General features: G+C 40.8%; 1 protein-coding gene across 2 annotated transcripts in view; it reads right to left on the bottom strand.

Moving 5' to 3' along the window:
* The window catches only part of SEC24D (SEC24 homolog D, COPII component), a 143288-nt gene that overhangs the window by 42315 nt on the left and 87278 nt on the right, over window positions 1-13695 (bottom strand). For both annotated transcript variants that reach the window (XM_051819806.3, XM_051819805.3), the window contains exons 10-11: window positions 13172-13287; window positions 5254-5378 (exon numbers count right to left, since the gene is read on the bottom strand). In XM_051819806.3, coding sequence (XP_051675766.2) covers window positions 5254-5378; window positions 13172-13287 — 241 coding nt within the window. The remainder of the gene's footprint in view (window positions 1-5253; window positions 5379-13171; window positions 13288-13695) is intronic.

Here is a 13695-nt window from a genome sequence, read left to right as displayed (position 1 = left end):
AATTCTGTACTGACATCACTACAAAAATCAAGTCTTTATTAATTGAGAAATGATTGAGCAGCACACCCCTGGCTAAGCTCCCATTTCCCGGTAAAACTTTTATTACACAAATTGAAAAAATGTTCAGCAAGTCATGAAGAACTTCAGTTGTTTTAATAGTTACTTTGGCATCAACTAGGGCAAAGGACACGAAATCTATAGAGAAAAATATGGGTTGCTATTTCCATGGGATCTGGAAATATTTAATTGAGGGGAAAGAAGTATCCTGGGATTCACAGAATTCACTTAAAATGCACATTAACTTTTTTTTTTTTTTTTTTGACAGGCAGAGTGGACAGTGAGAGAGAGAGACTGAGAGAAAGGTCTTCCTTTTGCCGTTGGTTCACCCTCCAATGGCCGCCGAGGCCAGCATGCTGCAGCCAGCGCACCGCGCTGATCCGATGGCAGGAGCCAGGTACTTATCCTGGTCTCCCATGGGGTGCAGGGCCCAAGCACTTGGGCCATCCTCCACTGCACTCCCTGGCCACAGCAGAGAGCTGGCCTGGAAGAGGGGCAACCAGGACAGAATCCGGCGCCCCAACCGGGACTAGAACCCGGTGTGCCAGCGCCGCTAGGCGGAGGATTAGCCTAGTGAGCCGCGGTGCCGGCCTCACATTAACATTTTTTAAAAGCATCTAATCTGAATATATCACATTTTGGCAAAATATTAGTATTTGTCTCCATGGCAATGTACATTTTTAAATTTATAACTATCTCATTAAATCGCACCCAGAAAAACTAATTTACAGCCTCTTTCATACTGATTTCATACAAGTTTTGTGAAGTTATACAAAGGAAAAGACTAAGACTAACATGCTTTTTGTTCTGCTTTTTAACTACCATTCTCTCAACACTTGCCCCATCACTTTAATTGAATGAATCTGATACAGCAACAAGGAAGATATTAACAACTATATAAACCAGAAAATTCCAAAATCAAGCAAACTGAACGAACACCTTTAACTATAGCAATATTAGAGGTAAAAACCAAACAAAAACTCAAAGTAACATGAGCTTGACCTGAATAACAAGTGAAACATTTCACATTTTTCATTCCTATTCCAAAGAAGTCAGAAAAGTCTGGCAACCTTGCAAGGCTAAACATAAATTCGAAGTTAACAGTAAAGAATGGGGCTTTCCCTTTACAAAAGATTAGCTAAGAGATGAACCTACCTGAAGACATTATTCAAGACTTCAGACTATGCTTCACAAAACTATTTGGCTATTATGTGTTTTAGTACAAAGAAGTTAACAAAATGATGGAAATCTTACCATAAAAATATAGTTATATACAACCCAAAACAAATTCCCAATGAGAAAATAAATCCAAACTCATTTTAAAAGATGAAAGAGTAAAAGGTAGACGGCATGAATAAACATTTTTTAAAAATATTTAAATAGTGGAAGAGAATAACCAGCAGTATCCCTGTATTTTTCTGATGTGTCTTCTGCCAAAGCCACACATCTGAACATGTCTAGTACCTGCTAACACTAACCGATAGAATAAATAAAGGGGAGAGTGATCCAACATGGGAAGTGAGATACTCAGCAGACTCATAGAATGGCAGATGTCCTAAATAGCACTCTGGCCTCAGAATCAGCCCTAAAGGCATTCGGAGCTGGCTGAAAAGCCCATGAGAGTATTTCAGGCATGGAAAACCAAGACACGCTGGCAAAAGATCTCTGTGAGTGAGATCCCAGTGGAAAGAACAGGTCTTCAAAGAAGGAGGTACCTTTCTCTGAAGGGAGGAGAGAACCTCCACTTTGACTATGACCTTGTCTAAACAAGATAAGAATCGGAGAACTCAGAGGGCTTCCATAGCCTTGGAAACTCATGACTGGAGCATAGGGAGATTACTGATGCCATAGACAGGAGTGTCAATTGGTAAAGTCAACAACAGGAGTCACTGTGCACTTACTCCTCATGTAGGATCACTGTCCTTAATGTGCTGTGCATTGAGATTTAATGCTATAACGAGTACTCAAACAATATATTTCACGTTGTGTTTCTATGGGGGTGCAAACTGTTGAAATCTTTACTTAATGCATACTAAACTGATCCTCTGTAAAAAAAAAAAAAAAAAGAAATTATCAACTCCCAACTTGACTCTCACTGGGATTAAACATGACAATAGGTCTGATCTGATTTCATCATCATTTAAAAAAAATCATCTATTATTTTTCACTTTATGTTTCTGTGTGGGAGCAAACTGTTGAAATCCTTACTTAATGTATACTAAGCTGATCTTCTGTATATTAAGATAATCGAAAATGAATCTTGATGTGAATGGAAGGGGAGAGGGAGTGGGAAGGGGGAGGGTTGTGGGTGGGAGGGACGGTATGGGGGGGAAGCCATTGTAATCCATAAGTCGTACTTTGGAAATTTATATTCATTAAATAAAAGTTAAAAAAAAAAAAAAGCCACACATCTGTTCCAAAAGGGTGTGAGGGAAAGGCTGTGACTTCCTAACTTACGCAAGAGTGCTTCAAAAAGTTTGCAGAAAATGAGCATCATGATTTATGAGTAATTGCACGTTTCCATGAACTTTTTGCAGTACTCTTTCAACAATGGGTCTTGAGCTTCACATCAACACTCTGTTGAAAAAGGTTTGGTGAAGCACCATCTTGTAAAACAGGCTACCCTAATTGGAACCAATCTGAGAGAAGGGTGATATCGTTTCTAGAAGTTATGGTAGTTTTCTTTCAAACTAATCAAACTCAAAAATTCAGATTTGGAATTTAAGGTGCCCTGAGACAGAGCTCTGATAAAATACATCAGATTCAGCATAAAGTCCACACCTCAAGTTTCCCTAAGAATGCAGTAAGAGAACTACAGTCACAAATTAAGTCTGTAGGCATCAGATGCCTTCCTTAGGCCACTATCTTTGACATGGTCCCAGTTCATTCTTCACTTGAGAATTCAGGATGAAATCACATCTGTGTTTTCTAAACATCCCCACTTCTTTTCCAAACCATCTTCAAGAGTATTATAACTTTGGCTTCACAGATACAAACAAAACCACTCCTGGGAGGTTCAGAGTTCACTCATCTGAGCCTCACATGGACCAAAGCTCCACTCTTAATGTACAAAGGGCACAGAGGAGCAGGTACCTAAACCTATATGGAGCCCTAACAGCTGGAGCCTAGCCCCTCAGGACCCCCAAAGTATGCAGGACACAACTGGTGTTCGTGGAGATGAGGACAAGGTAGAAGATATGGAGATCAGGACAGACATTTCCTAGCCCATTTTCTCTCCCTATGCCTTCCTCGCAGGCATTCTCCCTGCTTCCCAGTCTCCTCACTAGTTGCTAGTTCCCTGTCCTCAATGACTAGTTTGTACACTAAGATAATTTAAAAATAGCCACATGCTATCAGCTTTAAGAGAGCAAAGAGGAGACAAAAGTAAAAGGATACCGGGAGCTATTCCCTGCCACTTTTTAAATCTCTCAAAAGCTGGCCGGCGCCGCGGCTCACTAGGCTAATCCTCCGCCTAGCGGCGCCGGCACACCGGGTTCTAGTCCCGGTCGGGGCGCCAGATTCTGTCCCGGTTGCCCCTCTTCCAGACTACACCCCATGGGAGACCAGGAAAAGCACCTGGCTCCTGGCTCCTGCCATCGGATCAGCGTGGTGCGCCAACCATGGCGGCCATTGGAGGGTGAACCAACGGCAAAGGAAGACCTTTCTCTCTGTCTCTCTCTCTCTCACTGTCCACTCTGCCTGTCAAAAAAAAAAAAAAAAAAAAAAAAAAAAAAAAATCTCTCAAAAGCTTCTATTCAAGCCCAAATATCTTTTCCCTCTATACGGCTTCGAACAAATGTTGCTATTTTTTACCCCCTGAAATTTATTTTGGGCTGTGTATGTGTATTATTTTATGGTTTTTATGCTAAAATTGCCATCATTTTGATTTACTTATGTGTACAAGAGCAAGTAACAAGCCAAATAGTTTTTTATAAAGCACAATCTTAAGGTTTTTTTTTTAAGATTTATTTTATTTATTTATAAGTCAGAATTACAGTGAGAGAGAGAGATATCTTCCAGCCACGGGTTCACTCCCCAAAAGAAAGTAACGGCCAGGACTGAGCCAAGCTGAAGCCAGGAGTTTCTTCTGGGTCTCCCACATGGGTGCAGGGGTGCAAGCACTTGGGCCATCCTCCACTGCTTTCCCAGGCACATAAGCAGGCAACTGGATTGGAAGTGGAACAGCCGGGCTCGAACCAGCAACCCATATGGGATGCTGGTGCTGCAGAGGGTAGCTTACCCGCTGCACCACAGTGCTAGCCCCAGTCTGAAGTCTTGATTAACATCTAGGGCATGCTCAATTGGTAGCTATTAGAATTCACTGTCACTGTCCACTTGCAGCAGCAGCAGATACTCATGCGGTTCAATTACAAGACAGAGAAGCAGTTTATTTGCAAATGGTTTAGACAGTTTATCGTATGGGAAATGGAGATCAGGTTTAAAAGCTATCCCTCTGTCATAAAGCATCAGTACCATTTTCTAGCACTCCTTAGAAATCTCTGCCATGCCCAGTAACTGCCCATTTCCATTGGAAAAGCAATGCTTTAGAAAGTAAATAACTGCCAGCGCCGCGGCTCACTAGGCTAATCCTCCGCCTTGTGGCGCCGGCACACCAGGTTCTAGTCCCGGTCGGGGCGCCGGATTCTGTCCCGGTTGCCCCTCTTCCAGGCCAGCTCTCTGCTGTGGCCCGGGAGTGCAGTGGAGGATGGCCCAAGTGCTTGGGCCCTGCACCCCATGGGAGACCAGGAGAAGTACCTGGCTCCTGCCATCGGATCAGCACGGTGCACCGGTCGCAGTGCGCCGGCCTCGGCGGCCATTGGAGGGTGAACCAATGGCAAAAGGAAGATCTTTCTCTCTGTCTGTCTCTCTCTCTCACTGTCCACTATGTCAAAAAAAAAAAAAAAAAAGAAAGAAAGAAAGTAAATAACTGATTTCCAAAGTCTTTCCCACCACACAGTTTGTCCTTATAATGTATTTTGAATGATGCTGGGTTTTTTTTAACCATGGTATTTCTTTTTATCAGTTTGTTTCTTTCACTTTGTACAAAAGATCACTGACTTTTTAAGGACTCAATGATGCTGTTTAATTTATACCTAATCATCCAATGTCCTCAGCAGTCAATCAGAACTTCTTTTATGGCCAGTAAATTAGTTAAGAAATATTATAGAAATTATAAAAAAAAATTAGTTCCCTTACTTTGGAAGTTTTTCTAGCACAGTCTTCAGTTCTTCGCATATGAGTTTGACAAGTCCATTCTTTATGTTACTGTATGAAACATCAATCATGAAGATAAAGGCTGGTGGGTTTGGAGGCTTGTTTTTCTACAGAAGAGCAAACACATCACATGAATAGATATGATTATAAAATAATACATCATGAGCAAATGCTCACTAGAAACTCTTTAAGGTCATTCAACGTTTATTTAATGTTTAGGATATAACATCAGTGGAATTAAATCATTTTCTAGAACACAGTCTCTGATGCTATAAAAAGGGTAGAAGAAGCTGTTCATTTTCCAGGGTCTGACCTGCGTTAGGCAGTATTATGCTAGCTAGCAGAGAAGGCTCACTGTTGCAGAGCTCCAAAGACTTCATCAAAAGGGAGAGTACAGTATTGCAGTCAAACTTGCTTATAACATTCTGCTTCATGGCTCAGAATGTGTTTGGAATCCCAGCAAACTATGCTCAGGAAAAAAAAGCACATTCAGTAATTAGCATTTGTTTTTGAAATGATAATAAAAAAACTATATTGATTTGAGTATCACTATTTTTAAGTCTCTTATCAGCTCTTTTAGTTTAAAGGAATGAAATTGTATACTAAAATTTAACTGTGTGTTTTCAAAATATTGTCCCATGTTATTAAATGCTCTCTAATTTATTACATATTTATGGTAAAAATGGAATGTTAGGCCTCTTCTGTATGTGTTTAAAACAATCACCATAACATAAAGCAGCTGTTACAAAAAGCTGTTGGTCCTTTCACTGGCTGGTGTTCAAACAGCCCTTAGGAAGCAATCCTTCAGTTGGAACTTACAAAATATTTAGAAAAGAAAGTCACAAGCAAAGAACTTTAGTGACTTACACAAGAAAATAGAGCTCAGATCAATTTAAGTTTCAACTTTACAATAAATCATAAAAGTAGTCTATAATAAAATTTTTTTTAATTGTCACAAAACTAGATGATAATGTCTATATCCACCACAAGGATAACAAGGATAGATAACACATTTGTCTCATAAAAGTCCTTCATTTTGAATTTAAAAGAGTCTTTTAAGATTGCAGCACACATTTGGTGCAGTGGTTAACCTGCTGCTTGGGGATGCCCTTATTTTTTACTGGAGTCCCTGGGTTCACATTCAGTTCCACTTCTGATCCAACTTCCTGTGAATGCACACTTTGGAAGGCAGCAGGAGATTACTCAGTCACTTAGATCCCAGCCACCCACTTCTTAACCAACTTCTTGATAATGCACACTCCAGGAGGCAGCAGGAGATAGTTACCAGCCACCCACATGGGAGACCCAGATTGAGTTTCAGGCTCTTGGCTTCAGCCTGGCCCAGCCCTGGCTATTGTAGACATCTGAGGAATGAACCAGCAGATGGAAGATCTGTCTTTCTCTTCCTCCCTACCTTTCAAATAATTTACCACAGTCTATGGGAGTAATTTTAATTGCAAATCATTCCTGATTCTCACCTAAACTAATTCAGAACATAGATTCATGCTGATTTACACTAAATGAAAATAATCATTTCTATTTATTAAACCAAAACCTTTGTGAACAATCTATTCCTGTATTTTCTCCTTAGTTTAGCATTACCATTTATCCACTGAATATTTTCTTTCTTTCCTCATGCATTCTTATTTCACTTATTGTTAACAATTAATTATACATATTTAGGGCACAGTTTGATAGTTCAACATATGTCTACACAATGTGCACTGATTATATCAGGATAATCAGCATTTCCTTCTCACTTATCTTTATGTTTGAAGCCTTCAAGCTATTCGTATTTAGTTTTTTAAATATTTGTTTATTTATTTTGAAAGTCAAAGTTACTGAGAGAGAAGGAGAGATACACACTGTGAGAGATATTCCATCCATTGGTTCACTCCCCAAATAGCCACAACAGCTGGGACTAGATTTCATTTACTGGAAAGACAGAGAGAGATCTTCCATCCACTGGTTCACTCCTTAGATGGCAGCAGTGGCCAGGGCTGAGCCAAGCTGGAGCCAGAAGTTTCTCCTGGGTCTGCCATGTGAGTGACAGGGGCTCAACCATTTGGGTCATCTCCCACTGCTCTCCCTAGTGCATTAGTAGGGAGCTAGATGGGAAGCAGAGTAGCCAGGACTTGAACCAGCACTGAAGGCGGTGGCTTAACCCAGTATGCTGTAGCACTGATCCCAATAAGTCTAAAAGGTGGGGGGGGGGGGGAGGCACAGTGTTTTGGCACAGTGTTTTTAAAAATATTTGAGTTTAAGCAGATTCTAGGGGAAGGAGGAATATGAAGGCACCTCCAAAAGCTTATGGAAAAATGGAGTTAAATGATAAGCTTATTCTGGTACAAAAATTTAGGAATCAGGGCCTGTGCTGTGGCACAGCAAATTAAGCCATCAGTATCCCATATTAGAGCTCCAATTTGAGTCCCAGCTGTTCTACTTCCAATCCAGCTCCCTGCTAATATACCTGAGAAGGTAGTGGATGATGGCTGAAGTGCTTGGGCCCCTGCACCCATGTGGGAGACCCAGATGAGAGTTCCTGGCTCCTGGCCTCAGTCTGGCTCAGCTCTGGCTGTTGCAGCAATTTCTGGAAAGAACCACTGAATCTCTCTCCCTCCTTCCCTCTCTCCCTCCCGCCCCCCCCCCCCCGCCCCGTTGCTCTGCCTTTCAAATAAATAAGCATTTTTAAAAAATTGGAAATCCATGAATAGCTTTGTTTCTTAATATGCATCTTCCATGGCCTTTTACTTGAGAGACAGAGAAATGGGCGGGGGGAGACAGGGAGAATGAGCACACACACAGCTGCTCCCATCCACTGGTTCAAGCCCCCAAAATGTCCGTAACAGCTCTGGGCTGGGCCAGGGGCCAAAGCTGGGATCCAGGAACATAATCTAGGTCTCCCGTATGGGATTTCTGCAGGTATCCCAATCACTTGAGCCATCACTGCTGCTTTCCAGGGTCCACAATAGCAGGAAGCTGCAGCGAGCAGGTACAGCTAGGAATTAAACCTAGAACTCCAATATTCCGGGATGTAGGTTTCTTAACCTGTGTCTTAAATACTTAAATTGCCCAGCCCTCCACCAACTTTCTTAAGACTCCTCATGTACTTTCCAATTATCCTAGTCCTTACACTAGGTTGACATCACTCATCTACCTCTTCAACCACGGAAGAAACCGGAGTAAGTTGCTGGTATCTTTGTGAAACTTTCTGCTCACTGTTCAGTTCTCCCTTCCCATTTCCACTTGTGAGTCCCCTACTCATGCATAGATCCACTCAAGTGTCACTCTTCTTTAAAGCCTTTCCCATCCTGTCTTCTTATGGCACTCTGATTATTCTACTCCTGAAGTACTTATCATATTTGAGCTTGTATCATAACAAATGCATGTTTCTTACCAAGCCTGTGCTTGGTAAATACATTGTTAGCAGGCTTATCTTCTTGCTAATTCTAGTGGCCCTCAAAGCACAGACAATTGCCTTGGACATGTCAGGCATCCAGTGAATGTCAAAGGGAATTAAAATTAATCAAATAAACTACATTTTTATTCAGAAAAAAGAGGCTGATTTGATATAACATTTTATTATTTTAGGTACACTTTATATGTACATATATTCCATAAAGCCTCAATTACATGACAAAATTTAAGGTTTTTTTTTTTTCCCCAAGGAAACTCCACAGTGATTTTACAAATAGTCACCTAAATATTCACAATGTACTGAAAGGAAATATTCACAGTGTACTGAAAGGAAATAGGGGTCCTGTTGCCATATAAGTATCACTTTCTGTCTGGCCAGAGCCCACCCATTTCTTTTTTTAAAAAAAATATTTATTTATTTGAAAGACAGAGTTAGACAGAAAGAAGAGAGGCAGAGAGAGAGATCTTCCATCCGATGGTTTACTCCCAAATAGCTGCAACGGCCAGAGTTGTGCTGATCCAAAGCCAGAAGCCAGGAGCTTCTTCTGGGTCTCCCACGCAGGTGCAGGGACCCAAGGACTTGGGCCATCTTCCACTGCTTTCCCAGGCCATAGCAGAGAGCTGGACCATAAGAGAAGCAGCCAGGACTAGAACTGGCATCCACATGGGATGACGGAGCTTCAGGGCAGGATGTTAACCCTCTGTGCCATAGCACCGGCCCCAAGCCCACTCTTTTTTTTTTTTTTTTTTTTTTTTGACAGGCAGAGTTAGACAGTGAGAGAGAGAGACACAGAGAGAAAGGTCTTCCTTCCGTTGGTTCACCCCCAAAATGGCCATCACAGCCAGTGCTGCACAGATCCCAAGCCAGGAGCCAGGTGCCTCCTCCTGGTCTCCCATGCGGGTGCAGGGCTCAAGCACTTGGGCCATCCTCCACTGCCCTCCCAGGCCACAGCAGAGAGCTGGACTGGAAGAGGAGCAACCGGGACAGAATCCGGCGCCCCAACAGGGACTAGCCAAGGTACCGGTGCCACAGACAGAGGATTAGCCTAGTGAGCCAGCGCCAGCCCCACTCATTTCTTAAGCTCTCTAAGACTGAGTTCCTCCTATAATGGTGGCACTCACTACATGGGTTCACTGGAAGAACTAAATGATACAATACACAGAGAGCACTTAGCATAGATCCTGACGCGTGGTAAGTGTTCAATATGTTAGTTTTATTATCTAAAATTGGCATTAAGAAAAACTAAAAAGAATAGGGGAAAATGTGATTTTGTCATTCTCCCTTTGGCGTGTATGGTGTCAATATACACATACAAATTGAATAAGTTCTTTTTCATCCTCCAAATCCCTAAGCCAACTGATTATTATACCTTATTGATATTTTAAATTATAATTAAATTTGAAGGTATTTATAGTAATTATGAGCCCTATTTGGAATAATAAAAAGGAGATTAAGCTTACCAAAAACTCTCAAGATGTACAACTTTGTTTGGTTTCTTGCCTGCTGGGTAAGATTCCCCATCAATTAGACTTCTAGAGTATTTCCAGATAACAGTGTTTGAAGAAATGAAGACTTTTGTTCCAAGAAACAGATTTGACTCTCTGCCTAAGTTTTTACTAAAAATAGCATAAAATCTAGATAATATAGCCTTTTGGCAAAGAATTGAAAACTCAAAGCATGGTTAGATTTATGCTATGGTTGAAAAGATCAGTGAAAAAATTTCCCACAACTAGTTTCAATGACTTTATATATTTAATTAGAACAGCAAGTGCATATGTTTGCCTAATGAGTCTCCTTCAAAGAATAGGAGGAAGGAACAAAAGTCCTAACCAAGCTTTATTGTACTTCTGAGCATGCTTTTTTGCCTCAAATACAGCATTTATACCAAACATGCTCTTATTTTTCTTAAAATACATTCAAATATTATATTAAAGCACAATTTCCTTGAATAACTGGTTCAAATCAAAACTATAGAACTAATCATACACAACAACACTAAATAGATTACACTGTTTCTTCAATTCTACACCAGGTACTTTAGATATAAGCTGAATGCTGAATTCATACCCAAGAAAATGTAATTTTCTTTTTTTTTTTTTAATTTTATTTGAAAGAGTTACAGAGAAAGAGAGATAGAAAGAAATCTTCCACCTGCTGGTTCACTCCCCAGATGGCCCCAACAGCCAGGACCCAGGAACTTCTTCCAGGTCTCCCATAGCAGGGGCCCAAGCACTTGGGCCATCCTCTGCTGCTTTTCTCAGACCATCAGCAGGGAGCTGGATAGGAAGTGGAGCCAGGACACAAACGGGCATAGACATGGGATTCCAGCATTACAGGTGGCAGCTCTATGCACTAAGCAAGAATGCCAACCACAGAAAATATGATTTTTCAAGTCACTGAGAAGTTCAAAACTCTGCGAGTAATCATAATGACGACACTGTCACCATGACATAGACAAAAGAGAATGGTCAGTGTTGAAAATAGTAATAGGGGCCAATGCTGTGGCATAGCAGGTAAAGCAGATGTCTGCAGTGCTAGTATCCCATATGGGTACCAGTTCGAATCCTGGCTGCTCCAGCCCTCTGTTATGGTCTGGGAAAGCAGTGGAAAATGGCCCAAGTCCTTGTGCCCCTGCACTCTCATGGAAGACCCAAAAGAAACTCCTGGTTTCTGTCTTCGGATAGGCACATTTCTAGCCATTGTGGCCATCTGGAGGGTAAACCAGCAGACGGAAGACCTCTCTCTTTCTCTGTCTCTGCCTCTCTGAAACTCTGCCTTTCAAATAAATAAATCTTTTAAAAAAATAGTAATACCAGGGCTGACGCCGTGGCTCACTTGGTTAATCCTCCGCCTGCAGCACTGCCATCCCATATGGGTGCTGGGTTCCAGTCCCAGTTGCTCCTCTTCCAGTCCAGCTCTCTGCTGTGGCCCAGGAGGGCAGTGAAGGATGGCCCAAGTGCTTGGGCCCCTGCACCCACATGGGAGACCAGGAGGAAGCACCTGACTCCTGGCTTCGGACTGGCACAGCACCAGCTGTTGCGGCCTTTTGGGGAATGAACCAATGGAAGGAAGACCTTTATGTCTCTCTCTCTCACTGTCTATAATTCTACCTGTCAAATAAATTTTAAAAAAATTGTAACACACCCATAAATTTATTCATTCTGTATATGTTGATCTGCCTACCTAGTGCCTGACACTGTGGTAAATGTCATTAACACAGGGGCTTCAAGGATACCAGAATCTATAAAGAGAGCAGATAAGCACCAAGATTTGAATTCCATGGTGTGGAATGCTGCGTTGTGGCACAGAGTTAAGTTTTCTCTTGTGATGCAGGCATTCCCTATCAGAGCACAAGTTTTGAGTCCTGGTCACTGCACTTCTAATCCAGCTTCTGCTAGTGTGCCTGGAAATGTAGCAGAAGATGGTCCAAGCAGTTGGGCCCCTTTCACACATATGGGAAACCAGGAGGGAATTCCTAGTTCCTGGCTTCAGCCTGGCCCAGGCTTGCAGCCATTTGAGTATGAACTAGCAGGTGGGATCTCTTTCTGTGTCTTTCCCTTTTTTGTGCCACTCTGCCTTTCAAATAAATGAATAAGGAAATATTAAAAATAACAAATTCCATAGCATATGTGTTAAAAGAGTTATAGATGAAATTCCATGGGAAAACAGAAGTTGTAATAAGGAACTACTTTGATGAAGACAGAGAAAGTTGTGCCTACCCACGCAATAAAATTTCAGCCAGGCTTCATAGAGTAAGGAGTTTACAAGTTGGGGTATGCTTAGGTTTAACAAAGTGAAAAGAATATCATTGAAAGAACACCTTATATATAGGTAAGGAGTTGGCATAGGGTTAATGAGTTTGGAATGCGTGTTGTACACAGTTGAAGATACACAATTGAGATAGTAGGTTGGAGTCTAATAGTTAATGGCCTTATAAGGAAAATTATTTTTTTAACTTACTTTTTAGAAAATAATAGAGGTGTGTGGGAGGTAGTAAGAGGAGTCACATGGTCAAATTTTTGGGCTTAGAAATCAGAAACCAGGTCCCGGGCTATTATGGTTAACAACTGCAATGGAGAAAGGAGGAACACAAATGTAGCTAAGTCCTACTGATCACTTTGGTTGAGTTTCTGCCTTAAAAGGCAAGTTTTACTAAGATCACTAACCAAAAAAAAAAAAAAAAAAAGAGGCAAAGATACTACACAGGGCTGTTGCATTAGGAAGCCAGTATAGTTTATTTATTATATCCTAATTTTGACACCATATTTCAGTTTTTACAAACAACCACTCCAGTGGATGGTTTGGCAGGTCAACCAGGTCACTAACCTAGAAGGTTTGATCTGTTTTTTAGCCATTTCTCCATCCCCACAACATCACTGAAATGCTTTGTCTAGGAGTTGAGATTTAGTTCTTTACATATGAAAGTTACTCAGCTGAATTTGACATTCATGTATAAACATTTGAAGTCCTGGGAGCACTTACTCTGCAGTAATCCAAAGTAGCAACATATTCATAAGATCCTAGAGATAACTCTGGCTTCTCATAGTGGTCCAGTCTTCTTCCAATGTGGTCCAGATGTTGGAAATAGAATGGTGGAACTAATAAAAACAAAACAGGAAAAGAAATCTTTTTTTTTCATAAACAGAAACAGTTTTAAACATTCTCAAAATTTATTATGGGAAAAAGGAGTTAGTATAAGAAAAAATATTTTAAAGTTGGAATGTAGTATATTCTAATATCCTCTATTTTGAAAACATAATTCGGAAAGTAAAATGGTTTCTGAAAAAACTCTTCACCCTTCTACAAGTTTTGGTGACTAAAACATATATGATTTGGATCATTCTACAGAAATGGGATGAAACTACTGGTGTTTTCATTAATGTCAAAACTCAAATTGTCACAATTTATTTTTAAAACAATTCTGAATTTTCTAACTATTTGAATTTTCAATATATTTAATAAAAATAAACTTCAATTTCTTGGGCTATACTATTAACAATAATATG

The sequence above is a fragment of the Oryctolagus cuniculus genome, chromosome 8 (genome assembly GCF_051225735.1).
Source record: "Oryctolagus cuniculus isolate XC-2025 breed Fujian yellow rabbit chromosome 8, ASM5122573v1, whole genome shotgun sequence".
Lineage (NCBI taxonomy): Eukaryota > Metazoa > Chordata > Mammalia > Lagomorpha > Leporidae > Oryctolagus > Oryctolagus cuniculus.
Note: the sequence above shows the minus strand (reverse complement) of the source record. Positions and strands in the feature narration are given on the sequence as shown.